This window comes from Haemaphysalis longicornis, unplaced genomic scaffold, assembly GCF_048455015.1.
Source record: "Haemaphysalis longicornis isolate Haplotype H1 unplaced genomic scaffold, Haemaphysalis longicornis Haplotype H1 scaffold_6, whole genome shotgun sequence".
NCBI classification, from domain to species: Eukaryota; Metazoa; Arthropoda; class Arachnida; order Ixodida; family Ixodidae; genus Haemaphysalis; species Haemaphysalis longicornis.
This window is the reverse complement of record NW_027526407.1, coordinates 22,931,853-22,957,751: the sequence shown is the minus strand read 5'-3', so window position 1 is coordinate 22,957,751 and position 25,899 is coordinate 22,931,853. Positions and strand designations below refer to the sequence as shown.

Sequence of the window (25,899 nt, the reverse complement as noted above, 5' to 3'; positions counted from 1 at the left end):
CCACAAGAATCGTTTTTGTAGCGTAAGCTACACTGGCCGAGGTTGAGCAGTTTCGCGTCGACCTTGAAGGGACGTGCTGCGCGAGCGTGAGGAGCATTGGATTGGATTGGATTCGATTCGATTGGATTGAATTGGATTGAAGTGGATTTAGGTTGGATTGGATTAAATTGGATTGTATTGGCTAACAATAACCAGCTGAACCTTAGCTCACGGTACGTATATCCTGGCATATCCGAGCTAAGCCACTGCTAATTTTTTTAAACAACGGAGCTGTTGTACAATCCGTAAGTTTGGTGTTGCAGGAAAAAATATCAAGAAAATGCGGGGCGCTCGTGAGCGCGTTCCTCGCGGCGACCACAGTGTCCCCGGCTGGTGCAGTGGCTTTAGCAAGAAAAAAAATCAAGCGCTGCCGTCTACCGCTACCCAATATAATTCTTGGAATGAGGAACACGACGATATGGATGCATGCATGATCTATAAATGCATGCATGATCTGTGCATGATCTAGCACACAGCGAAGTAACAGCGGAACATGTAAATATAGAATTTCAAATTTGTACAAATGCGCGGTGATGTGTCCTTCAGTGTTAACGTATAAAGAAATCCTGCGGCTTCGTTACGGTTCAAACCTTGCGCAACGTAGCGCAAGCTTCGCCAGTTGTGCTGGTGGAAGTCTACAATGCTGAGGATGACTTTGCATCCACCACGCACAGTGAAGACAACGACCTCTTCGATGCATATGACGGCGATTAGTATAATCGTTTATTGCATAGATGCCGTGATCGTTAGTTGGTTGGATGTTCTGAGACAACCAACCAACCAACTATCACCACGTCTATGCAAATGAATAATGATACTGAAACTTAACAATGTGTTCGGCAATGCTCACCTATAAAAGCTTCGTCATTCAAGTCTTGCGCGTGAGTGCAAGATTCGCTAATTTTTCTTTTCGCGAGGCGCTTGATATGCCTTTGTGGAAGCCAATTCTGTAGGTTGGCTTTTCTGCAGCGCAATTTTTCGCATTACCAGCACGTCTGCTGAATACTGTTCTAGCTAGTGAGTGCTGCGTAATTGTTTTTTTTTTTCTCTTTTCACTTCTAATTTTTGCGTTTAAGGTCACTTTTTCCCATTCCGCAGTTTGTTAAAAGCACTAAGCATGAGTCGATATGTGCGTGTCAGATATGTTGTGCGTTAATTTGAGTTATTATCGTCCAAGAGATTCTTTCTTCAGAATTTTCCAATTCGTAGAGATTTAAATTTCCCAAACAATAGCGCTGAGTATGCAATCTTATAGGACTCAGCATCATGCCCATAGCCTAGATGGTAATTTATTTGCCATAAAGATGATGATGACATCTTAGGGTCGGAGGACACTCATGAACGGTCGCATCAAGGGGCAGAAGACGCCCTTCATTTTGCACAGCCTAAAAAATTCTCTGCATGACACGACTTGGCTTATAAGTCTGCGCGTTTCAATTAAAATGTAGCCGAGAGACAGTGTTCGTGTTGTCTGCTTCATATTTTTTGTGTAGTGATATGAACGTTGTCCGACAAGCCCAGGCTGTCTGCCTTGACAGAAGACGACGAAGGAGAGATCAGCTCGGGTGCCCGTGTCCGTAAAGCCCGGCGGCCGGCGGGGCGGCTTGCACAAGTCCATGAGACCGTGTTCAGCCGAAAGTTAGGTACGTGTCATAGTATTTGACAGGTTGTAGACCCTACTGTGCTCGTGGCGGTGTGGTTTTGATGGCTCACAGCGAATATTTTCGTGTGCCCTGACCTACCCTCTCCTGTTAGCATAGGCCTGCGCATATGGCAGTTCTAGCGCTCTTGAAACCACTTAACGCAACGAGATTTGCGATGTTTCGAGGCATGTTTTGTCCCGTAACAGACACCCGAAATTGCGCTTGCTTGAAGCTGCGGCGTTTAGAACGTAACTGTGTCACTGTTGGATTGAACTGCCGTGGCTTTTGCTTTTGTGCGGGAGACTTTGCCTCGTTTGCATCACTGACGCGTGTATGGGCTTGTTGGGTCTGGGTTCCAAGTCGTCCCCGGTGTGCCGCGAAACGCGGACGTCGGGATTCAGACCAGGCAAATACGATATACATTTTAGCCGACGGTGATGTCAGGTTCTGGGCTTGTTGGTACTTTGTTCAGAAGGAACTTCGCGCTCATAACTGGCCGGCTGGCGAAACCGAGACGGGGTAGAACAGAACAGAACACTTAGCTTCTTTCTCGATACAAGTTTTAGCGCAAAGTTCGCCCCTAGATAAATCAACTACTTTGGTTCGCGGCAGTTTACGGCTGTGTGGAAATGACGTATTTGGCATTGTTTAATCGATTGTGCTTTTGTCACGGAAGGAAAAAAAAACATTTTCCGCACTTTTTAATTCTATCTTTGTTCGTCGCGAAGCCGGGCCTAGGTAGCTTGGCATTGGAATAAGAGTACGTGTGAACAATGTGGGCTTGATGTTTTCAGGACCGATGCCATCTCCATGGCATTCGGATTTCTGCTGGTGGCGGTACTGGTCACCTGGTGCCTACCTAGGGCATCATGGGCCTCCTCGGTGACCTACGTTCCCTGTGAGTTACCAGCACCTTTTCCTACGAGAAATGAACTCTTAGAGGTATTTAAGGGTAGTGCCTGTTGTCACGGCAACCGTGAGAATTACCGTCAGAAATTTCTCACGGCAGTGGCCTCTCATTGGCTACGAATGCTACCCGGAGATTCTGTGAGATAAATATTCCCTAAAAAGCCGTATGTACCTGCAGCTGCCTTGGTTTTACTTGCAGCTGCCTTGGTGTACTTGGTTTTAAACGAGAAGGCTGACGTTCGAGTCCGACATTGCGATGTTTTTTTTTTAGCTTTCGGAATTTTTCGGTCATCATGATTTTGTTAAGGCTTTTTTACTCGGGTTTTTACTATATCAAGAGATCAATGCACAGGACTTCCAGAATGGGTTGAATTACGTTTAATATAGGTTGTGTTCTGTGCCTTTGGGCTGGGTTAGATTAGGTTTGTTGCAGGTTGGCTGGATTTGGGTAGGTTATGACGCGTTCGCTTAGGTTACCTTAGGTTCAGTGAGGTTATGTTACGTTAGGTTACGTTGGTACGTAATATTATTGAGCAAATTTTAGGCCGGCCAGTTTTTATAGAAGGTGCAGGAGAATTTCCCAGAGGTAATTCTCACGGCTGCCGTGAGATTAGACGCAGACATTTAAATTTTCACGGAGTAAAGGCTTACTTGTTTTATCAGAGATAACGTATCCCTGTTCCAGTGAGTGGCGCTGATGTCTGCTGCAGAGGAATCGCTATTCGTCTTTTCAAAAGTGGGGACATTGACGTGTTGTCGAGTTGTGGTTTTGTACTTTGGTGCGTATGCATGTGTCGCCCCACCCAACCTAAATGTGCCTCAATTACCCTGAATGTTTTACTGTAACTTGCCCTGAAGTTTTATCACTAAACATGATGTAGCATTGGCTTAGAGTGAAATGAGTTCCATTCGAACGTAACGTCTGTTCATAGCAAATGGCTCCGGCTGGTTTCACAGATGTGCCGGTTAAGGCCAAAAGAGATTTAAGAGTGCCGAGGTGTTACGATGCGACCCAGGTTTCGTACGAACGTTTTGTGCCACTAATATTTACCTGTTCTGAAGTCTTGGGTGGATAGTACCCAATAGGAGACCACGACAATTGCGCGCGATATATGGTTCAGTGCATTTTAGTTAAGTAGGATCCAAAATGCTTGGCTAAGGCGTTGTGCTGCTGAGTCCAAGGACGCGGGTTCGACTCCCGGCCATGACGGCCGCTTTTCTGATGGAGGCGAAAAGCGAAAGCGCCCGTGTGTTCGAGATTTCGGCGTGCGTTAAAGATCCCCAGGTGGCCAAAATTAATCTTGAACCGTCCACTACGGCGCGCCTCATCGCCTGTGTAGCGTCGGCGCGTTAAACCTCATATTCAATCATTTCAATTAAGCCCAACATTCTATCTTTGTATGGGTTAGCTAGGAAACTCCGTTGTTTAGACCGTGCAGGAGAATAGTAACAGAAACAAGAGGACCTTCTGATCATGCGCAATGCGTATGCGACTAGTTTATACTCTTGTTACACGCATCTCGACGTTGAACTGTCCGTTTGTTCGTGTCGCTTTCTTTCGAAAGTCTCTTGTTCCTTACGACACAATCGTTCGTAACGCGGGTGATCGTTAAGGGGCTCACGGAATAAATTGGAATGCGTAGGGGACACGGTATCTGTGTAAGCAAGTACACTGCGATGGACACCGAAAACTAGGCGTAAGCAGTTGAGCTACCAATCTAACTATCGAAAGCCTTCATTCCGCGGGAGCCGTGCCTATAGTTCACATTAATCTAGCATTGAGTGTATTTTTCACGCGCAAAACTAAATTAAATCTATCGAGCGCTGGCATTGTGCTTCTTTCACTACGTAGATCGCCATTATGCGCGTAACGAAATTGATGATTTCACGTCCGGGACCTCTAAGCGCGTAGAAATCCCTCCCTCTACAAGCCTAGGTATTATTCAGGAACGGATCATATGCAACTCAAACTGCCAGGGCTAACTTACCAGGGTTTACCAAATGCCATCCTGTCGTTTGCGCAACGCGCATGTGTCTCCAAAAATAGTTATTTTGAGAGATATCGTGAATTTAAGCAAATTTTCCGCACGTCTTTAGCCGGTTCTTCTGTTTGGAAGGACGGCCCTTGTAGCCGACATCAGGCTGCGGGGCCCCGCAAGGGAAGAGAAATTTCCTTAAATTCATGAACCACGTCCCAATAATTTTCTACAGCACCTGTACGTCTCAGCACTAGCACAAAACGCGTCCTAATCGTTGAATGCCCTTTTGTAGTTTTGCGCGTAACCGAAAGAGCATAAGGCATTGAAAGAGAAAGAACATTGGATAGTTAATACGGCAGGTTCGGTGTGCGCAATTTATTAAAACAAAAGCCCGATATGTCTTGTTCAGTCGACCTTCACTAAAACTGGTCGCCGGCACCTATCGTATTAATGTTCTACATATCGAACGAGCGTATAGGGTAAATCAAAGTTTCTAAAGGAAGTAAGCCCGGGACTCAATGGTAGGGACCGAGTGCGTCAGCACAGCGCTACATCACCACTCAGCCAGTGGCCAAAGAAGAGTTGGAGTGCATGCATCGTGCGGCTGGTTGTTTCAAAGCACGATGACTAAGGGAAGTAAGACATATCGAACTAGATTAAGAGGAATCAAAATGAATTCACGGGAACTAAATTAGATGAATAGGCGAAGTACGGTGAGTAAAAGTGATCTAACATGAGTGACCTAACGATAAAGGCGGATCACTCAGAGAACTGAGATGGATGACTAAGTGACTACAGTAGATTAATCAGAGACTTAAAATGAATGGCTTAGGGAATAAAGGGTGTGGGTAAGTTAAGATGGAAGACTATGTAATTTTAATGGACGACTGCGACCTAAACAGCCTGACTTGGCTAATTTGGCGACCTACTTAGGGTTGTTGCGGATCTGGTAGCGTGACCGGTGATGGCATCCGTTGCTGCGGAGTTGGGGCAAACATTGGGGCGATTATAGAAACTTTATGTACAGAAATTTACATGGCGTTTGGCTGAGTGAACGTGGTTTTGTGCTCCTGCGCCTGCGGGATTAAATAACCAGGTTGGGTCGACCCCTTTTCACCCTTTCTCCCGCTGTTTTCAGGAACGGAAATCCGTGGCACTGAAATTGACGCCCACACACTCACACAGAGAAGGCCCATTTTTCCTCTCGCACAGGCCAGCGTCATGTTGACTTTGGTGGTGCAATCTTCCTAAGGTCGAAGCCCTTAGGACCACCCCATGTTGAAGCGAGAGGAGGGCGCCTGGGCCCCGACGGTAATCCTGCGTCAGACGCTCGTTGGACAGCGGCGTTTCTGAAACGCCACAAAGGGTTCCCCCGATGCGAGAACATGGCAGCCGAAGAAGACAGGACCACTTAGCTTGCCGCCGAAAGAGCAATGCCGCGCGACCCCTTTGTCACCCCCTCCGTGCAACGTTCTCAGTCATTGTGGCTTGCCTTGCCGGCAGGCGCTGGGGTTACCGTGAAGCCACCGAAAGCGGCTTGTGTCCAGCAGTAGCGTCAGTCGCCGCCGCGTCATTGCGTACAACGCTCCCCGTCGATGAGGGCTGGGGGGAGTAACCGGAAAAAACCGGACGACGGATGGATTGGGTTATTGAACCCGATAATTAATGCAGACACTCTTCGCGACACCGTACGCCGATCGTGACAGGGCGAATAATTAGAGCTATTAAACGTTCATGAGATAATTAACGTTCCGTAATTAACAGAAAATGTGCTGACAAAGTTAATTTTTGTGGACGTCATAATAGGTGTTCCCGGCAAAATAGTCGCGCCGGAAAACGAAGAAAGATATGTCAATGGCGGACGTCCAAATAGAGCCGCTGTACGGAGTACACGTGTAAAAATGCGCCAACGTGCCCGTGAATAGGTCCAAACAGGTTCACACTTCGTGGGGAGTCATCGAATGTGTGTGGTGTTAATGCATCGACACGGAGTCTTTGTCTTCTAGTAGTTTTGGGGAGGACAAAAAAAAAAAGCACCTTAGGAATTTTTTAAGGGGGCCATGTTTTGCAGGGAAGAGCGAACAGGGCGGACCACGAGCGGCAACTATTTATCATGCTTTCTACGACATATATAGACAGTTAGTGTAAATAGACAGGTAAATGTATATTCTGGCGATATTTGCTTTGCGTTCAGGGGTGTATGGGTATTCTCATTATCTTTGTTTATTAACAATAGATCTAACAGGTATTGATTATGTCAAAACAGCCAGGAGGCAAGCGTGGAAAAAAGGAAGTGAGATGGGCTAACAGCACTGTCGGAGCAAGTTAATGTGACCGTATAGTATTCTCTATCCACGACATAACTACCTAAATAGTTTAAGAAATGGGGAACCGAGAAGACAAAAGCGGCCCTATCCACACATTTCTTGGAGTGGGAGATGAGCAATAATTTTCTGAGTTCTAAAAGAACGTGGCACACTGAATCCTATTCACATACCGAAAAGCATACACCGGTCAAACAGGCAGGCGCCTGAGTGAAGGCTTGTGCGAGCATAGTGCGCATACCCACGGCTCTCGGACACTTAGCCTCTCATTACACCGGATGCAAATGCATCCCCAAACTCGAAAACACGGAGATTTTGGGAAAGTCGTAAAATAAAGAGAAAGGAAGTTATTGGACTCCCCGTGAATGCTTCAGGATGGCGTCTGTAGAAAGGTTAACGAACGAGCCACTGTCACATCTCATCGAACAAACGCCTCGCTGTAAATTTCGGACGGTAAATGAGGGCGTAATACACAAAACGGGATAGAAATAAATGAACAGAAAACAAAACAAATTCAATTTCGGCGTGGCTATGCCAAGACTATGCCTGTCGAAACAAAACACTTCACCACTAAAAAGACATCCGCGTACACACTGGCCAACATATGTACACAAAGGGGAGTGTATAAAAAATGGAGGCGATAAAGAGTTCACGCACGCCGTAGGACCTCAGCTGGCGGTGTACATCAAGGAACGTTTCCGCAAGGACTCGCATTCCGCGACAGTGTGTAGTTCAGTTCAAAATAGGGTAATTGGGCATGTAGTATGTAGTTGCTTCGAGGTGAAGTGTTCCTCATGTTCACAGTGATTCGGCAACTCTGGAGGTTACCGTGGCACCGCCGAGGTGAAAAGCAATGACTATTCTTATAGAATTTGTCTACAGGACAACTCATTCAATGTTGCAACCCGTTTGAGACACTTAGGCGGTTCCGAACATTGCCTCAAATGTTCTAGCACTCCTTTATTACCCTCTTATTCCTGCACTCAGGGTTGAAACGGAGACCAGCTGACCATGCAATTAAAAGTCAAACGACTCAAATGATATGGTTCAAACAAGTTAATATAGAAACGTGTATGCGGTTGGTGCAGCTTGTGGCGCATGCGAAGTTGGGACGGTCAAGAGACAATGTAGGTTAGCAGCCTGTCTTCAATGGTCATTGTCATCGTGGCAACAGTGATGATCGTCGTCTTTCCTTTCATAACATCAAAGCCGCTTCCAAAGAGAACGATGTTTAAACGCGAAGAGAAACGGCTTCGACCACGTCGGAATGGCGCAGTCGGCTAGACGTCGGCTTCATAACGCTAGGGACCGAGGTTCGATTCCGACCACAAGAGGACGGGGAGGAAGAATTATTTATTATTTTTTCAAGGAAAAGGGGAGGGGGAAAGGAGAGTAGGTGGTGGCCTCAGTCCAGGCCGCCTTCAGACCCTCCAGCAGCCCTCGCCCGGGAGATCATGTACTCCTGATCCTCGAGCTGGAAGCTGGTCAGCCTGTGCTCCCACTGCTCCAATTTAGGGGATGGAATTGGGTTGGGATGTTTGACGCACTCCCATACGAGATGATAGGTGGTGTTTGGTGTACTGCATGTTGTACAGCTGTATGGCAAAACAGTTGGCGAAATGTGGTGTAAGATTGTAATGTTGTAGTAAGTCTGTGTTCGGATTCGGCGCCAGATTCGTCAGTCTTGTGTATTGAGTGATGGGTAAGCGTTTTTTTTTTTCTTAAGGCGCTTTATGTGCCTTTGGTTATCATTGCGTGTTGTGAAACTTATTGCGTAAAGTTGGCTTTTCCACAGCGCGTTTTGGCGCAATATCGAATGCCACCAGCGAGGCATACAAAGCTTCGCTTTAATTATGAATGGTTAAGAGTTTATTGCCATGCGCAGGAAGAGCGGATCAGCTCCTTCCTTACCAACCCCCATCGTCCTTACAATCGTTTCTTCCTTTCCGGGCCTTTAATACGGCGCCCAGCACCAATTCCACACACTATTTCTCCGTCTTCTGCACTGGCTGCTTTTCCTTTCCTCCGGTCCGTTTTCTTTTTTCTTTTTGCTCACAGACTTGGTCTGTTCATAGACATTTTCTGCTCAGGTACTCCTCCCTCGATTAGCAATCGGAGGCGCAAGAGGTAAACAGCTTCACAGCAAAATTTGCGCCGGTACGCATCTTGACTAGGAGATTAGCCCTACTTGGGGGTGCTGCACCTTAATGGTTCTCGGTTATTTTGATTTACCCAGGATAAGTAGAGCTAACAACCCACCGCGGTGGCTCAGTGGCTAAGGCGTTGTGCTGCTGAGCACGAGGTCGCGGGCTCGATTCCCGGCCGCGGCGGCCACGTTTCTGATGGAGGCTAAAAGCAAAAACGCACGTGTACGAGATTTCGGAGCACGTTAAAGATCCCCAGGTGGACAAAATTATTACGGAGCCCGCCACTACGGCGCGCTTCATCACCTGCGTTGCATCGGCGCGTTCAATCAATCAATCAATCAATCAATCAATCAATCAATCAATCAATCAATCAATCAATCAATCAATCAATCAATCAATCAATCAATCAATCAATCAATCAATCAATCAATCAAGCAATCAATCAATCAATCAATCAATCAATCAATCAATCAATCAATCAAGTTGGGTTGACAGGTGGTTATTCCTACGCGAATGAGTAAAGACTGACAGCAGTCGTTCACCTGGGATTGCGGTGGTAGTGCGAGAGCTGGAGATGTACCGTCGTACCTTGCGGTTTAGCGTCATTGGGAAAATCTTTGGCAACTCTAAGCGATGTTTTTGAGTAGGTTCGGCACGGCTCAACAAGGCAATGACACGCCTATACGCTTCCCGTTTTTAAGTGTACAGCCCTTAAGGGCTCGCCTTCTGGTCGTACCTCGCTTGCTGGACCCAAGTAGAGCCAGACTTCGTTCCATCGTCGCTGAGTAACCCAGAGGCTCCGAAAGCCTGGCGGTTCATATAGTCGTAAAAGCGTTCGAAACTCTTAAACAGCTTCCGCTTGTCACACATTTCCTGTTGTTTAGCGCAAACAAAACTGCAGGTACATTTGTGGCAAAATATACGTTCTTAAACGGCAGCGCCGGCATTCATTTAGTTTGGAATGCTCGTTGGGTTGGTTTTTACGATGGTAAGCGAAAAAAAAAAAAGCGGCAGTACAACACCGGCACGTGCGGGAGGAAAAGCATGCACAAAAAGAACAGAACTGCCGCTGGCGCACTTTCAGGCAGGGGGCGCGCGAACACTGCGAAGGCGGGAAATTTGAAATGCGTTGGGTGGTAGCAGTGATCGGATAACGACGCTACTGCTCATTATGGCGAATCACTGCTCTGCACTTCCGACAGCTTTCACGTTGAGCGGAACGGCTTTAACTTTTTTCTTCTAAAATGCCAGGATCGATAGATTCAGTTGCGTCTGCTGCCGCTACCTCTGTTGTTCCACTCTTTTAGGACAGCTTTGAACAGAAGGGTCAACTGCCCATATACCGGGTCTGTTCATGGTTGTAAGCGACGTTACATCACACTGCACAGAACATATAAACACAGGGTTATACGCGCAAGCCTCGGAGCGCCGACGCTGGCGTGCCAATAGTCATGCGACAGCAGGCGAGAAGGAAACAGACGTAGTTTTCACACTCGTCTGGCATGCCCCCACAGCAAGGAAAATAGAGCTGAAATGAGCGTTTACGTGCAAGGGCGTATCGTAGGAACGACGTTGTCACCTCTCCTTTATTTCTTGCTCAGCAGTCTTTTTCTGAGCGCTGCATAACAACGGACAGAGGTGCTCTCCGTTCACTGAACATTAGACAGCCACGAGCGCACAGAGCTCACGTACGCAAACGTGAGTAGTAGGTGTAGTCCACGCGCGTGTAGTTTGAAGCTTATTACAAGTACGCGCCGTACGCCGCGCGCTGGGTGTCTGGATGCCCATCGCCATCTACGAAAAGACACAGACCATCGCCTTCTGTATTTTACAATGCCAAACGCATCAGCCCCGAGCGGACAACCAAGACCTTGCCTTCGACTCCAGCCCATCTCTTCCAATTGCTAGCGTTCCCTGTGCTTTAGTCACGTGACCAGTTCATCTTGGGACGACGCGTGGTGGAAAGCGGCAACGTTGGCAAAAGGTGCTCCGCCGCGGTTTAGAGCAGCGATAATTCGGCAATCTCAAACAACGGTTGCCTTGGCAACCAGGCACAGGCCGCTCTCGAATTCAGTTACGGTTGGGCGATCCCGGTTGAGCTCGGGCCCCACCCGCGACCGGTCGCGGAATAAATGGTCCCGGAACAAATGGTCCCGGAACAAATGGCCCCGGAACTTATGGTCCCGGAACTAATGGTTCCGGAACAAATGGTCCCAACCTCAAAGTAGGAAGAAATGGTCCCACCACTACTACGCCTTAGCGCCTGCATGAGGGAAGGAGGGGGGTCAATGTATTTATATTTATGCTTGTATCTGTGCACACTGTATTTTGCGTCTGTTCGTACACAGTATATTTGCTAATGCTGAATTTGCTTGAGCTCAGTGCTGTATACAAACCTTTTTTTGTCGCACTTGTACGATCTCCCGTGCTTGCTTTGTTCGTACTTTTTTTGTTATTCTGAGTGCCAGGCAAACCAGTGGTGAACCTTTCAATCAAAAATCTGCGTGTACTGGGCCGCCCTCGGCCGGTGTTTAAAGTGAATACAATAACGGGCTACCGTAAATTTCTTCGTGAATGCAGTTTTCTTATGAAGTGGAGCAACACAACTGTTTAAATTAACATGGCTGACGTGCAATACTCGCAAGAATACAAAATTTTGTTAATGCTTGAGAAGTGAGTTTGACTTCATGCAGTGTGTTGAGCCTATTTACAGTGACGGTATTATTTAGGTTATGTAAAGTATCAAAAATGTGAGTGGGACGGTACTGTTGACCGCCAGTCAACATAGAGCTGTACTGGTGCATTGCGCTCGCCGTTTTGTCGCTATTTCAAAAGGGAACTTTACTCGATGATTGTTTATTGGGTTGGCTAAGCTGAGTTACTGTGCTCACTACCTGAAATGCTTCGATATCTGCAGTTCGAATCAAGCGAAGCAACACTAATAAAGATTTCGCACCTCGATAATTTTACAGCTTGCAGTTTAGAAACTGGTATTTCTCCGAAAATAGGCAATACTTTGCTGGTGGGCGGCATCTCCTCAAAAGCCAAAGCCGAACGTTTAGAGCGGTCTTCGCGCGGCTAACACCTTACGGTGTCGTCGCCTTCCCGCCCTGCCTTTGTCGCCGCGCGCGCGGGCACAGTGAGGGAGTCGTGGTTAATCCCTTGGGACGCCGCCGCCCGCCGGACTACAGAGAAGAGCTCCTTCAACCCGAGGCGAATTCCTTAGGCGAATGACCGTCAACGAACAGCGCCGACGCCGGCTTCGCAAATCGTCAAAAACTAGAGACGGCACCCTTTCGCTTCCCGTCAGCTCGTCACCGAACGACCGCATACCAACAGGGGAACTAGGGCTCAGCACCCCAGTCTTTTGGCCACACAAAAGAGGAAGGAGCACAAAGCATGCACTGCGCGACCACCAACTTCGCGTCTTTGCGGCTGCAAGAAAGGAGCTGAGCGTACAGCTAGAAGCGGAGGCGACGCCAATACATGAGCCACCGGCGGCTTTCATTAATTACATATGAAGCATGAACTTAACAGTGCTGACCGTCGCGACAGCCTGGCTTGACCAGCGCCTCAGCTGGTGTTTGCTATCAGACCAGACGTCCGCATGTCTCGACACTGTGCCTGTCACCCCCTCGCCTACTAGCGGCGTGTCGCGACACGTGCGGCTTCCTGGAACACGGCTGGACTCACAAACAATCAAAACGTGGAAAACCGAAGAAAGGAAAATATTATAAAAATCAAATACCGAAAGAGAGAGGGAAGTAATAAATAAGAATGTTCGTCTTGAACGTATAAAAAATGCGATGACTAAAATAAAAAGGCCAGATAAAATACGCAAAAAAAATTCCGAAAATGGGCCAATCGTGTAATGAATGCCCTGCACTTTCACAATAATGCGTGGTTGGCAGAAATACCGCGTTTAATCGTTGTAATCGCCCAAATTAAGCTAACCGGTTTAACGAAATCTGAAAAAAAAAAGAAAACAAAAATAAAGAAACCTAAGAAATTAGAAACTGCACTCCAGCAAAATAAAACAAATTTAAACAGAACCCACGTGGAGTTTTATAGAATCATTTTGCCTGAACAGGTGCCTGGGACCATTTGTTCCGGGGCCATAAGTTCCGGGACCATTTGTTCCTACTTTTGAGTTGGGACCATTTGTTCCGGGACCATAAGTTCCGGACCATAAGTTCCGGGGCCATTTGTTCCGGGACCATTTGTTCCTACACCCCCTTGCGACATATGGGCACTGCAGGCGTGCCACCCACTCCCATTTGGAAGCGGGCCATGCGTTTGGCATTGTAAAATACTGGAGGCGATGCGCAGACACTGCTGTAACCACTCATGATCTTGCGAGCCTGTTTTTATGACGACGACAAACGCTACTTCGTCAGGCTTAACAGCTGGAAAATCGTCCTTCTATCTGAAGAACAAGAGCTGTTTTTCGATTGAAATTTGTGGTGAGGGTTAGAATTGGCAAATTGAAGGCAACATCGACAGCTTAGAACCCGATTTAGTACCTAGGGATCAGCGATGAAGCTCTTATCGCTGTGAAGCGGGAGGGCTGGGCGCCGCCATGTTGGTCAACTCTACGTACGCATGCTAAGCAAGGACCGTAGCGTAAAAATTTGAATCCCACGTACATCCGCGAGACTCACGGTGACCCTATGTGTTCTGAGCATGCGCACTCAGCATCCGTAAAAACTCTCCGCACGTGAAGCTCCTACGTACGTAAAACTGACACTGTTTATTCTTTCGCTCACGTTGGTGTAGCACAACGGGTGGGTGTTCGCAAGTGGGCACCTAGCCTTTTGAGCTAACGACGGTGACAGTACGGCAGTCGGTACGATGTTCACCTGAGGGCGGACGTACCGAACCAGTTTCAGCAGTACCCGCAGTGGCACCGTACGGCTAACGTGGCTGCCATATCGCGACCGATTCTCTGATCAGCACTAACAGCCGTTATATTTCTAATAGCAATGGCTGCCGCAGGGCATCCCTGCTTGACTTTGCCTGGGCATACATAGCCCTGCTGAGCGTTCTTTCTCTCTCTCACAACGCAGATACAATGGAAGATTCCTGCGACGGGGCTGCCCGCACGATCCACATTCCCTCCTCGGGTCCTGGATCGGCAATAATTGTGCGCTCGCACCAGGGCACCCACTACAAGTCGGGCGTGACGTGTCACTTCATCGTCAAGACGAACCAGGGCTACCGCATACTGGTCGTCTTCGACGCCCTCCAGTTCCCGGGAAACCAGGGCAACTGTTCCGACTCCCTTATGGTAATGTCCTTTCGACGTGTCCAGCACAATATCCTTACAATCCATGCTAACTTGTCTTTTCATGCTGGCCCGAGGCGTTCGATGACCTGTCGTTAGCTCGGGCACACTCCACCAACGACCCCCGCGTGGCTACTTCTCCTCCAGTACATAACTGACCTCTTGATCTCAGCTGCCCACCTAACTTTCTGCCGCCCCCTGCCACGTTTACCTTCTCTAGGGAGCCACTCTGTTCCCCTTAATGACCAACGGTTACCTTGCCTTCGCATTACCTGCCCTGCCCACGTCCATTTCTTCTTCTTAATTTCTACTAATATGTCCTTAACACGCGTTTGTTTCCTGACCTACTCCGCTCTATTTTTGTCCCTAACGTTACTCCTATCATCTTCCGTTCCACTCCTCGCTGAGTCGTCCTCAATTTAAATTGAACCCTTTTAGTGAGCCTCCAAGTTTCTGCTCCGTAGGTGAGCCCCGGTAAGATGGAGCTTTCATAGTCTTCAAGAAGTTTGCGGGGATACATTGATCGCTGTTAGCAGAGTACCGGGATAATTGGAGATCTATGGGAGATGCTTTTGCCTTGCAGTGGGCTTAAATAGGCTGATGACGACAGGTATGACTCCGTTCCGCGTGATGTAAAAAACCTAGTGCCAATGCGTTCTCTGTTTAACAGTGAGAAATGTACGAGGTATACTTTGCGCAGTTGACGGTAATTTTGGATGTTGGGTGTAAGGCTATAGATGTGCGTACTGCCGTGATCGCTGTGCACGGGCTAGGTGGGAGCAGTGCGGTTATTACAGCAGCTTTAAATTACGTCCGGTTGGACATTTAAACAAAGTGAACCACGATACTTGCGAACAACCCACAGGAAAGGTCTCATTCTTTGTCTTCCCAATTACAGGTTAGTTCATCCTGGTGTAGGAGAAGATTTTGGGAGGGAAAGGTACGGCCCGGGAATGCCGATTGGGGAATGTTTTAAGCTTTCGTCATGGGGGCACTTAACATATGCAAAGTAGTATCCAATTTTTGCGGCGGCTGCGAAACTGCAGCGAGCTTCATCTATTTAACTACATCACGTGAATGGAATCGGTCACCGTCTCAAAAAGAATGGCACGCTGCTGTAGCTTGTTCAGCAGTACCGGCTGACGCACGTAGTTTAAGAAAAATGGTTTTTGTGTGTAATTCAAACGAAGTTATCCCCCAAAAAGCACGCAATAGCTTACGAAGTTTTATGCTCTAAATTACTTGGAAAAATGCTGAAGCAAAATTTGCAAGGGATCGTAAGGCCTCAACATGTTACCCCCTTTTAGACACGGCTGCAATGCGGTGCAAATTTAGCCTACATTGCACGTGCATACAGAACATGCCAAGCAGGGTATTGCTTTTCAACGCAGTAGTCAGACGGTGTACAGAAAAAAAAACCATTGGAGTGACCATTCCCTCTGGGCTTCTGCGATTTTGTTGGCCCACAAAAACGGACAAAATCTGCGTTAAAAAATTTCTGAGCTTTAAATTTTTTAACGCGGCTCGCTTAATGAGCCCGATTTTAATGAGCCCGCTTTTAATGAGCTCGCCTAAGATGCCGAGGTCATGCGGCAGGCTAATCAGGCATACAGCATAGAGCTCAGTATTCATGTAAAACCTCCCAAAATAAGTATCTAAACCGAATTACGGATGATAAGGCGCCTGTGAAGAATGGGACACCCCCCTACCATCTGCTCCTGGTAAAACGGAAAACTGCGCATAAAACGAGGACACAAGAAAAGACTAGACACACAGACGACTAGACACCCTGTGTGTCTAGTCTTGTCTTGTGTCGTCGTTTTATGCGCAGTTTTCTTTTTTCGTAATGTACCAACTAGCCCAAGTTTGCATTTTACTTAAGTTCCTGGTAAACATTATGTTTGTAGATTGTTTGAAGGCTAGGCAGGACTAGTATCAGTAAATAGGGCAGTTCTTGCCCAAGACGCGGAGCGCATGCCTGAGACTAGGCAGGACGCAGCATTTGCCGCTAAAGAGGACCAGCGCAAGCGGCAAGCCCACCGAGACGACGAGAAACATTTCATGCCTTCCCCCATCAGCATTTGTAGTGGTTTACAACAGCTTCACTGGACATCCATTTTCGCAGAGCAGGATGGCGGCTATTTTTTTGATGGTACTTAGGTGGGCGCGTAGGCGGGGATCGGTGTAATGCTTGTGCAACATGGCCATTTCGGTAGGCCTTTGAACCAGTTGCATATCGAGTGGCGCATTGACCACCTAATACTTGAACTTGTATGTGAGCGTACAACTCTCAGATGAAAGTTGCCGTGTGTCACAGGTATTAGACGAGGAAGGGCCGTCAGGGTGCGCATGGCCTTTTTGTTAATAGCCTCAAGTCTCGGCTGATGTTACAGTGTCAGTGTGTGCAACAGTGCCTTTTGTAGTTAACGAGATGGAAGGACACCGCCCATATGTGGAACCCTCTCAGTGCGGGCCTTTTCACTCTTTTGTTGCGATCCGGTCTATTAAGATTAATGATAATCGTGCGCCGCTCTTACGGAGCTAGTGAATAGCGCAACCTGCTTAAAGGGACCTTGCAACACTTTTGATAAGCGCTTTCACTCTTTCCTTAGCGTCTGGAAGGACTGCGAAAGCTACAGTTATCGCCAGCACGGAGCGGCACTGCGTGATTTGCTCGTCGTACCAGATACGCGTTCCATTTCTGCTTTGTTTTTGTGGCTTTTTTTAAGTTGCTATCGAAAAGCGTTCATTGCTGCAACTGAGGAAAAACCGGCCAACAGCCGCTACATGGTTTCAGTGACGTAATTGAAAAATCTTTTGAGTGAGTTTTCAGGTTAGCTGATGGGCATAGAGCCGTAATTTTTGGCTGAGGTACTTTGCGACCTACTAATATAAGTACTTGGTGTGTTGGGTTACTACGTTCTGCAAGCATTTAAGTTTTAAAAAGAACCTGAAGAAATTGTTGCATTGTCCTTTTAAGGGATTTCAAGTACGCGCCCCCGTAGATCTCCAGTGACTGGTGTGGCAGCTGAATTTTTGTTTCGTTGAAAGTTAAATTTGACGGCCAACTTTCTTCAAACCTTGTTAGCTGCTTATGTATGCCCTTCTTGGCTAACATTTCCGACCTGTGCAAATACATAAACAACGTCGAGAGCTTGCTGGAGGTAACGACATTCTAGAACAATGTCCCTGTCTCTAGAACATCTTGACATCGTTCCAGAGTTTTTAAATGTAGCCGTGGGGGTGCCGTGTAGTTTTCATTTGTCAAGACTGCAAAAGCAATGTTAAACACCAGAGGCGCAAGCACAGAGCCTTGTGGTATTTGATGGGTGCGAACCGACTGGCTTCTCTTCCACTCGTACGGGTAACAACAAAGAGTCTGCAACTTTTATTATACTAAAACATACTTTATAAATCCTTGAGCCGGTGAGCGACATGAGATAACTCAGTATCAACAAAACGTACTTTGATGAAGTCTTGTCGGAAATGCAAGAGGGCATTTTGTGGCTTTCGACAACCCCCTGCGGCATGTTTGGTCGTTTCCCCACTAACTTTGCCTAAGCACTGAAAATCTAAGTCACCCCTTAATAACTTTCATCATCATCAGTCTATCTACGTCCACTGCAGGGCAAAGGCCTCTCCCATAGATCTCCAATTATCCCAGTCCTGTGCTTCGACCAATTTATTCCCGCAAACTTCTTTATCCCATCTGGCCACCTAACTTTCTGCCGCCCATGCCACGCTTGCCTTCTCTAGGGATCTACTCTGTTACTCTTAATGACCAATGATTATCTTGGCTTCGCATTACATGCCCTGCCCACGTCCATTTCTTCTTATTAATTTCTACTAATATGTACTTAACACGCGTTTGTTTAATAATGCCGGGCAGCGGTGGCGTAGAGTTACAGCATCCGCCTCGCGTGAAGAAGGACCGTGGTTCGAATCACGGTGCCGCATATTTCCCTCCGGATTAAAAAAAGTCGGCGTATTGTTAATTGCAGAAGGAGGATTGAGATGGGCCCTGATCCCGGCGACCATTGCCCGTAACGCACTTCCTCACGAGAGCAGGGTTGGTCACCCTGGTGTAGTTTTGGCCACAACCTCCCATGAAAACGTCAATTAATAATTAATTAATAACGCCAACTATTACACGTGCACAAAAACACGTTAATTATTCCAGCCTTCACGGTGTAACAAGGGCCTCGTTTTTTTCTCCGCCTACTGCAGCTATCTAATGCAGAAGACGTCAACGGCCCCATATGCAGCTCGTCAACGAAGGACGTGGTCAGCAAGGAGAACATATTGAATCTCACCTGGACAACCGGCGGGGGTACAGCGGCATCCGTGAACGATGGCTTCGAAGCCATCATCACGGCATACAAGCGTGAGTGCGGACAACCGGTGGCCCAACTCCTGTTTGACACGTACCGTCTTGGTCGAAAGTGCCTGTCTATTCCAAATGTGCCCACGCCACAAATTGACAAAGCACACGCCCAACTCTTAAATCCTATTTGAATATTTTTTGCTATTACCGCAGTGAGTAACGTTTTCGCCAACTATATGGTATAAAGCGTTTTAGTTTGTTTCGCTTCTGCTCTCAAAGCGTCGAAGTACGAATATTCAATGCTTATTTCTGAAAGCACAATGTAAGAGGTCATGGAGTGTATGTATACCAGAATTGCATGTGGCCTAAAAACTTTTGGAATGCCCGGAGACTTAAGTAAGGATGTATACTCTTTGTAAGAACGCTTACGTTTCTCTAACTGCTAGATACAAATTTCTCCAGAGCGGTCCGTGAAGCCTAAAACGTGCGTGCATCTCATCACAGTCCCATTTAAAGAAATTAAATACCCTAGCCATTTGTACTTTTATAGCAGCGCCTGGACAAGTATTTTCGCAGCATTGCTTCTTCTTATAGCTGTGGAGGCGACATTGAAAGGATTTTTTGCATATCAGTAAAACCCACTATCAAGTGAAATGTGTCTCTAAAGTTGGGTTTTTCGCATTGCTGTTGTACGTTGCAGTGAAGCCTACACATTGAATCATTTGGCGTATAGATAGAAGCCCACTTTTGCGAGTTCGGATGTCCTCACGCCGTTACAACAAAAAGACGCTGCATGAGTTAAAAATGACCTAGAAGAGAGGCGAGGCAACATGAGACCACAAACAAAAGATAACGTAAGAGATCCTTTCTCGCAATGTCGCGAGTGACGCCAAACGCAACAATAACAAAAAAAACTTACCACACCTTCCTAAAGAAAGTAGAGGGAAGCGCGAAAGCTTCCAGCTGTGCAAGGGATGTGCGTTTAACCGATCGTCAAATCTCCAGAGACCCAAATCGCAAACTAAGAAAGAGCCCATGCGACGACCTTTCACGCAATAAGTAGACGCATCTACGAACGAAATAAATGTATGCTGATGCGTGATTTAGGAGATAAAGATACACTATTGTTCTTCTTAAAGATGGATGCGTGCATTGTCTTATCTAGAACCATTCCTTCGCGATTTTCCAGTAACCGCTTTGACACAATTGAAGCCCGGTTTCACGAACGCGCCGTGCCAGATATCGTATCAGAGCTTTTCGGTCGATTGACCGGTATAGCGGGAAATGCATCAGTTTTAGACAGGACCTCATGAGTCCCACTAAGAAAGCTTTCGATTTAGAACTCTTTTGCCGAAGAAAGGAGTGTCAGAAGTTCCTACTGACGGCTACTCTTTGTAGGTTCGAACTGCGCACTTCTGGGCAAGTCCGTTTAGTCGCCCGAGAAAGACGCGCGACGAAGGTGACTTGTGAGTTCTACGCACCACGGGAAAAGCGCTCAATGGGTAGTTTCGGCCATTTTTTTTTGTAGGGAATCAAGCCTCACCGGACCACGCGCTCAGCTCGAGAAGTGAATTCAGGGTTAATTGCTATTTCGAAGGTAGTGGAAGAGCGTAGAATAAACGGCTTTTTATATTTCCTAAAAAGAGTTTCCGGGTGCTAGAATAAGTAAAAGGGAACCTTCCCTTCGGCCAAGGCAGGAAGAAAGCAAGGAAGGAAGTAAGCCAATAAGTGCGCATTCCTTGCGCTATTCGTTCGGCAATATTTCCCGGGCATTGTGTCGCAGGTGTTGTTAGTGATTGGGCAATTTTTCGTTTGCATCACTAACCGGCCCCGCAAGCTTAGTGGCTAGAGCGTTGAGCTGCTTGCCATAAGTCCCCGATTCAATTTCCAGCCACAGTGGTAGTTTTCCCCATGGAGGCTAAAGAAAAAATTAAAGCCGTTCCACTAAATGTGAAAGGAGTCGGAAGTGCAGATCAGTGATTGGCCATAATGGGCTGTAGCGGCGTTATCCACTCGCATCATTCTGCAACGCCGCGTTTCACAGCCTGATCTGAATCTAAAGATACCAGTTGACCTTTATTTCAAAATATTGGCGTAGCTATTTCCAGCTGGTCCTTGGAATGCCTATGTGTGAATGCGGGAACAGTCCTGGGCAACTATGGCCTACTTTTAGTGCGACATCAATGAATGGCCTACTGTAGGCAAAAGCGCCGGCGCTAAGAACCGAGAGACGGCTCCTAAAGCACCATTGACGCAACGGGTACCAGAGCGGGTTCGTGAGAAGCAAACACAAACCTCCGGCACTTTTATAGCGGGTGCCATGAGATCAAAGGTAAAAAAAGCCGTGAGCCATTCCTCTATGAAGATGGATGATCAGCGAAGCTTTTGAGCGGAAGGTATAGAGGTGACATATAATTTTGGCTAATGGTACGACGAAGTGTTATTTCGCCTGAGTGTTGACGGTCCATACGCGCCCGCCCGCACACACGCACGCCCGCCCGCACGCACACGCACGCACGCACGCGTACGGACACACACACACACACACACACACACGCACGCAGGCGCGCACGCACGCGCACACGCACGCACACACACGCGCGCACGCGCACATGCACACACGCACACACACACGCGCACGCACACATACATACATACATACATACATACATACATACATACATACATACATACATACATACATACATACATACATACATACATACATACATACATACATACATACATACATACATACATACATACATACATACATACATACATACATACATACATACATACATACATACATACATACATACATACATACATACATACATACATACATACATACATACATACATACATACATACATACATACATACATACATACATACATACATACATACATACATACATACATACATACATACATACATACATACATACATACATACATACATACATACATACATACATACATACATACATACATACATACATACATACATACATACATACATACATACATACATACATACATACATACATACATACATACATACATACATACATACATACATACATACATACATACATACATACATACATACATACATACATACATACATACATACATACATACATACATACATACATACATACATACATACATACATACATACATACATACATACATACATACATACATACATACATACATACATACATACATACATACATACATACATACATACATACATACATACATACATACATACATACATACATACATACATACATACATACATACATACATACATACATACATACATACATACATACATACATACATACATACATACATACATACATACATACATACATACATACATACATACATACATACATACATACATACATACATACATACATACATACATACATACATACATACATACATACATACATACATACATACATACATACATACATACATACATACATACATACATACATACATACATACATACATACATACATACATACATACATACATACATACATACATACATACATACATACATACATACATACATACATACATACATACATACATACATACATACATACATACATACATACATACATACATACATACATACATACATACATACATACATACATACATACATACATACATACATACATACATACATACATACATACATACATACATACATACATACATACATACATACATACATACATACATACATACATACATACATACATACATACATACATACATACATACATACATACATACATACATACATACATACATACATACATACATACATACATACATACATACATACATACATACATACATACATACATACATACATACATACATACATACATACATACATACATACATACATACATACATACATACATACATACATACATACATACATACATACATACATACATACATACATACATACATACATACATACATACATACATACATACATACATACATACATACATACATACATACATACATACATACATACATACATACATACATACATACATACATACATACATACATACATACATACATACATACATACATACATACATACATACATACATACATACATACATACATACATACATACATACATACATACATACATACATACATACATACATACATACATACATACATACATACATACATACATACATACATACATACATACATACATACATACATACATACATACAGTAGACTCGATAAGCGGAACTTCAAGGTCCGAAAAATTAGTTCCGTTTAACAGGAGTTCCGTTTACTGAGAGATGTGCAAAGGTGCAAATTTATGTGCGTACACACTCTTAATGGCATTTTATGGTACTGTAAGCACTAGAAGGGGAATGCAGCTGATAGTTTTTCAAAAAGCAAGAAAACTACAAGAGGCTTAGGCATAACGTTCACAAAGTTGATTTGGCAACAATGAGTCGATGTGCACTAAAAATAGCATCAATTATTTTTGTTTGAGTCCTTGCAACTGCATTTTCACGGACGCCAGAGGCCTTGACTTCGCGAGTGCTTACGAGCCGCCGAATTTAGAAGACGGCAACGCGGTAATGAAGCCGGTATAGCACCACGATGGCACGAACGAGGCGGCAGGAGCTGAGCCCTGTGACCTCGGCGTCTTCAATCGAGACCGAACGACTGGAACAAGAACTGCGATGTTGCATTCGTTACGCTAACCCGGCTAAACACTTACGAGACGAGGCTTACGAGGCTAAAAAAAAAACACGCAGGAAGAAAAAAAAAATAAACGAAACAGCCGGAACCGTAAAAAGATGATTCTCGTGTCAACGGGTATCAGAAGAAGTTCCAATTCTGGCTCCGTTTACATGGTGACTCAGAAATTTTAGTTCCGATTACTGGGAGTTTTTTTTACGTAATCTAATCTGAAAACAAAACCAACCAACTTACAGGATACTGTTCCGTTTAAGCGGCAATTCTGTTTAAGCGATTTCCGTTTATCGAGATTCTACTGTATATATGCGCACGCACCGTAACTTTGACCCGCCGTGGTGGCTCAGTGGCTAAGGTGTTGTGCTGTTGAGCACGAGGACACGGGTTCGAGTTCTAGCCGCGGGGCTGCTGTTCTGATGGAGGCGAAAAGCAAAAACGCACGGGTACGAGATTCCGGCGTACGTTAAAGATCCCCAGGTGGCCAAAATTAATCCGGAACCCCCCACTACGGCACGCCTCATCGCCTGCGTTGTGTCGGTGCGTTAAACCCTACAATCAATCAATCAATCAATCAATCAATCAATCAATCAATCAATCAATCAATCAATCAATCAATCAATCAATCAATCAATCAATCAATCAATCAATCAATCAATCAATCAATCAATCAATCAATCAATAAAAAACAAACAGACAAATAAATAAATAAATAAATAAATAAATAAATAAATAAATAAATAAGGCGTATTGATAACTAATGGACTCGAAGTGCATATGTAGAGATGGCACGTCTTGAGGTCTAAGTCCTGTTTTGCTCCTGAAAAATGTGTTCAATAAGGTCAAATCTACTTAAGCTGCTTATCCGAGTGATGGGATGTATATGCTTATGGTCCGAATCATGTTTTGAACGTAATGTAACTTAGATGGTGACCGCGTGCTCTTAGCACACACAGATAGACGTCCGTTTTTCAACAATTACAGCACCGCTTTCACACTCTTCAAAACCGCACCCGCAGAGACAGCTAATGCCCCACCCTGCATGGGATCTTGTTGAACGCAGCCAGCCTGCCCAACTAACTGTGCCTTCCCAGGGTTTTGATATTCGTTCCTGCATTGAGGTTCCTGATGTCGGTATTAAAGCATGCACCACAAAGACTCCCCTTATAGAAACTGCACCCAACCCAGACTTGCGCATGGCTCACCTCGTGGAAGCTCTTGCTGGTTCACAGCCGCCGCCTACATCTCAGTCATTCCATATGGTAGTACCCGCAAGACCCCTTCCCTCTAATCACCAGCAGCGAGCAGTTGTGGGAGGCGTTAGGTAGCTCCGACCGGACTACACAAGAAGCCCTCGTTAAGAGCCACCGAAGTCGGCAGCAGCCTTAGGCCGGTGGCCACCGCGCTTCTCTGACCACTTTCTGGAATAAATTTTTCTCCTCCCCCGCCGCCACCGCATCGCAGAACTCAAACAAGATGTAGAGAAATACGCCGAAAACCCATAGAAACCATGCTGGCAAGCAGTCTGCGACTTAACTACACAAAGAAGCCAGCCTAAAACACACCTGGCACCTCATTCGCCACCTCCGATGCTGTTTGTCACGTAGGTTCCTGAGTGGTTGGATTCTTGAGAGGGAAAACTTTGCGGACTGCTAACGTCATTTGGGCCTCCATTTCGTCATCTGGCACCTTTCGCTTTCGTACAATCTCGTAATGTTAACTCCCGACAAAGAAACGAGATTGTTATCAGACGATGTCGCAACGTTCCCGCTTTTTATGGGTTGTTGAGATCTCATCTGGTACGCACGAGTCGACGGTCTGTTTACTTCCGCGTCTGCTATGGTGCGTGGATGGAATAGGGAGGCAGCGCAATTATCTCGCGCGTGAGCATTTAAGTAACTGCTAGCAGCGTTTTCAGAAACTTGCGAGGGGTGGAGAGGTGCAGCCAAGTGAATTGGCAGTTCAATGGCAGCGGAGCTAACAGGTTCGTGGTCAATGTTTTGTCTGGGCGGCAAGTGTTTCAATCGGGTGACAGATGATGGTGCAGAATTATTGCCTTAGGCTGCACAAAAATGGGTATCGTCCATATACGCAGCTGTACGAATGCTTGATCACTGTACGACACAGGCAAGACTGCTTCAGCCGGGGAGGGGGTGTTTAGGTGTCAGAACACCTTGAGAAATTTAATGATGCAGAAAGAGGACTAAAATATTTTGTGGAGAGAGCCAGTTATTATTATTCACAGCGAAGCTGTCAAGCAAATCGCTATTTTTTGTGTCTGCAGTTAAAAATACCAAGGAACTGCCAAGAAAGGGAGATTGGCCAGGCACCAATATCGCCTAAAACGAGCATACCCACTTAGAGATTGGCCAGGATTGGCCGAACAAAAAATCCAGCGTTCGCCGTAAGTGTGGCAACACTTGATCGGAACGAGAAAGACTCCAGGGTTTGCCGTAATTGTGGCAACAC

The 25,899-nt window shown here is 45.8% G+C and overlaps 1 protein-coding gene across 1 annotated transcript in view; it reads left to right on the top strand.

The window, feature by feature from the left end:
* The first annotated feature begins 14,112 nt into the window (after positions 1-14,112).
* The window catches only part of LOC144142938 (uncharacterized), a 48,618-nt gene continuing 36,831 nt past the window's right edge, over positions 14,113-25,899 (top strand). Inside the window, exons 1-2 of the mRNA XM_077674769.1 lie at positions 14,113-14,328; positions 18,553-18,709. Of these exons, the coding sequence (XP_077530895.1) occupies positions 14,113-14,328; positions 18,553-18,709 (373 nt within the window). The remainder of the gene's footprint in view (positions 14,329-18,552; positions 18,710-25,899) is intronic.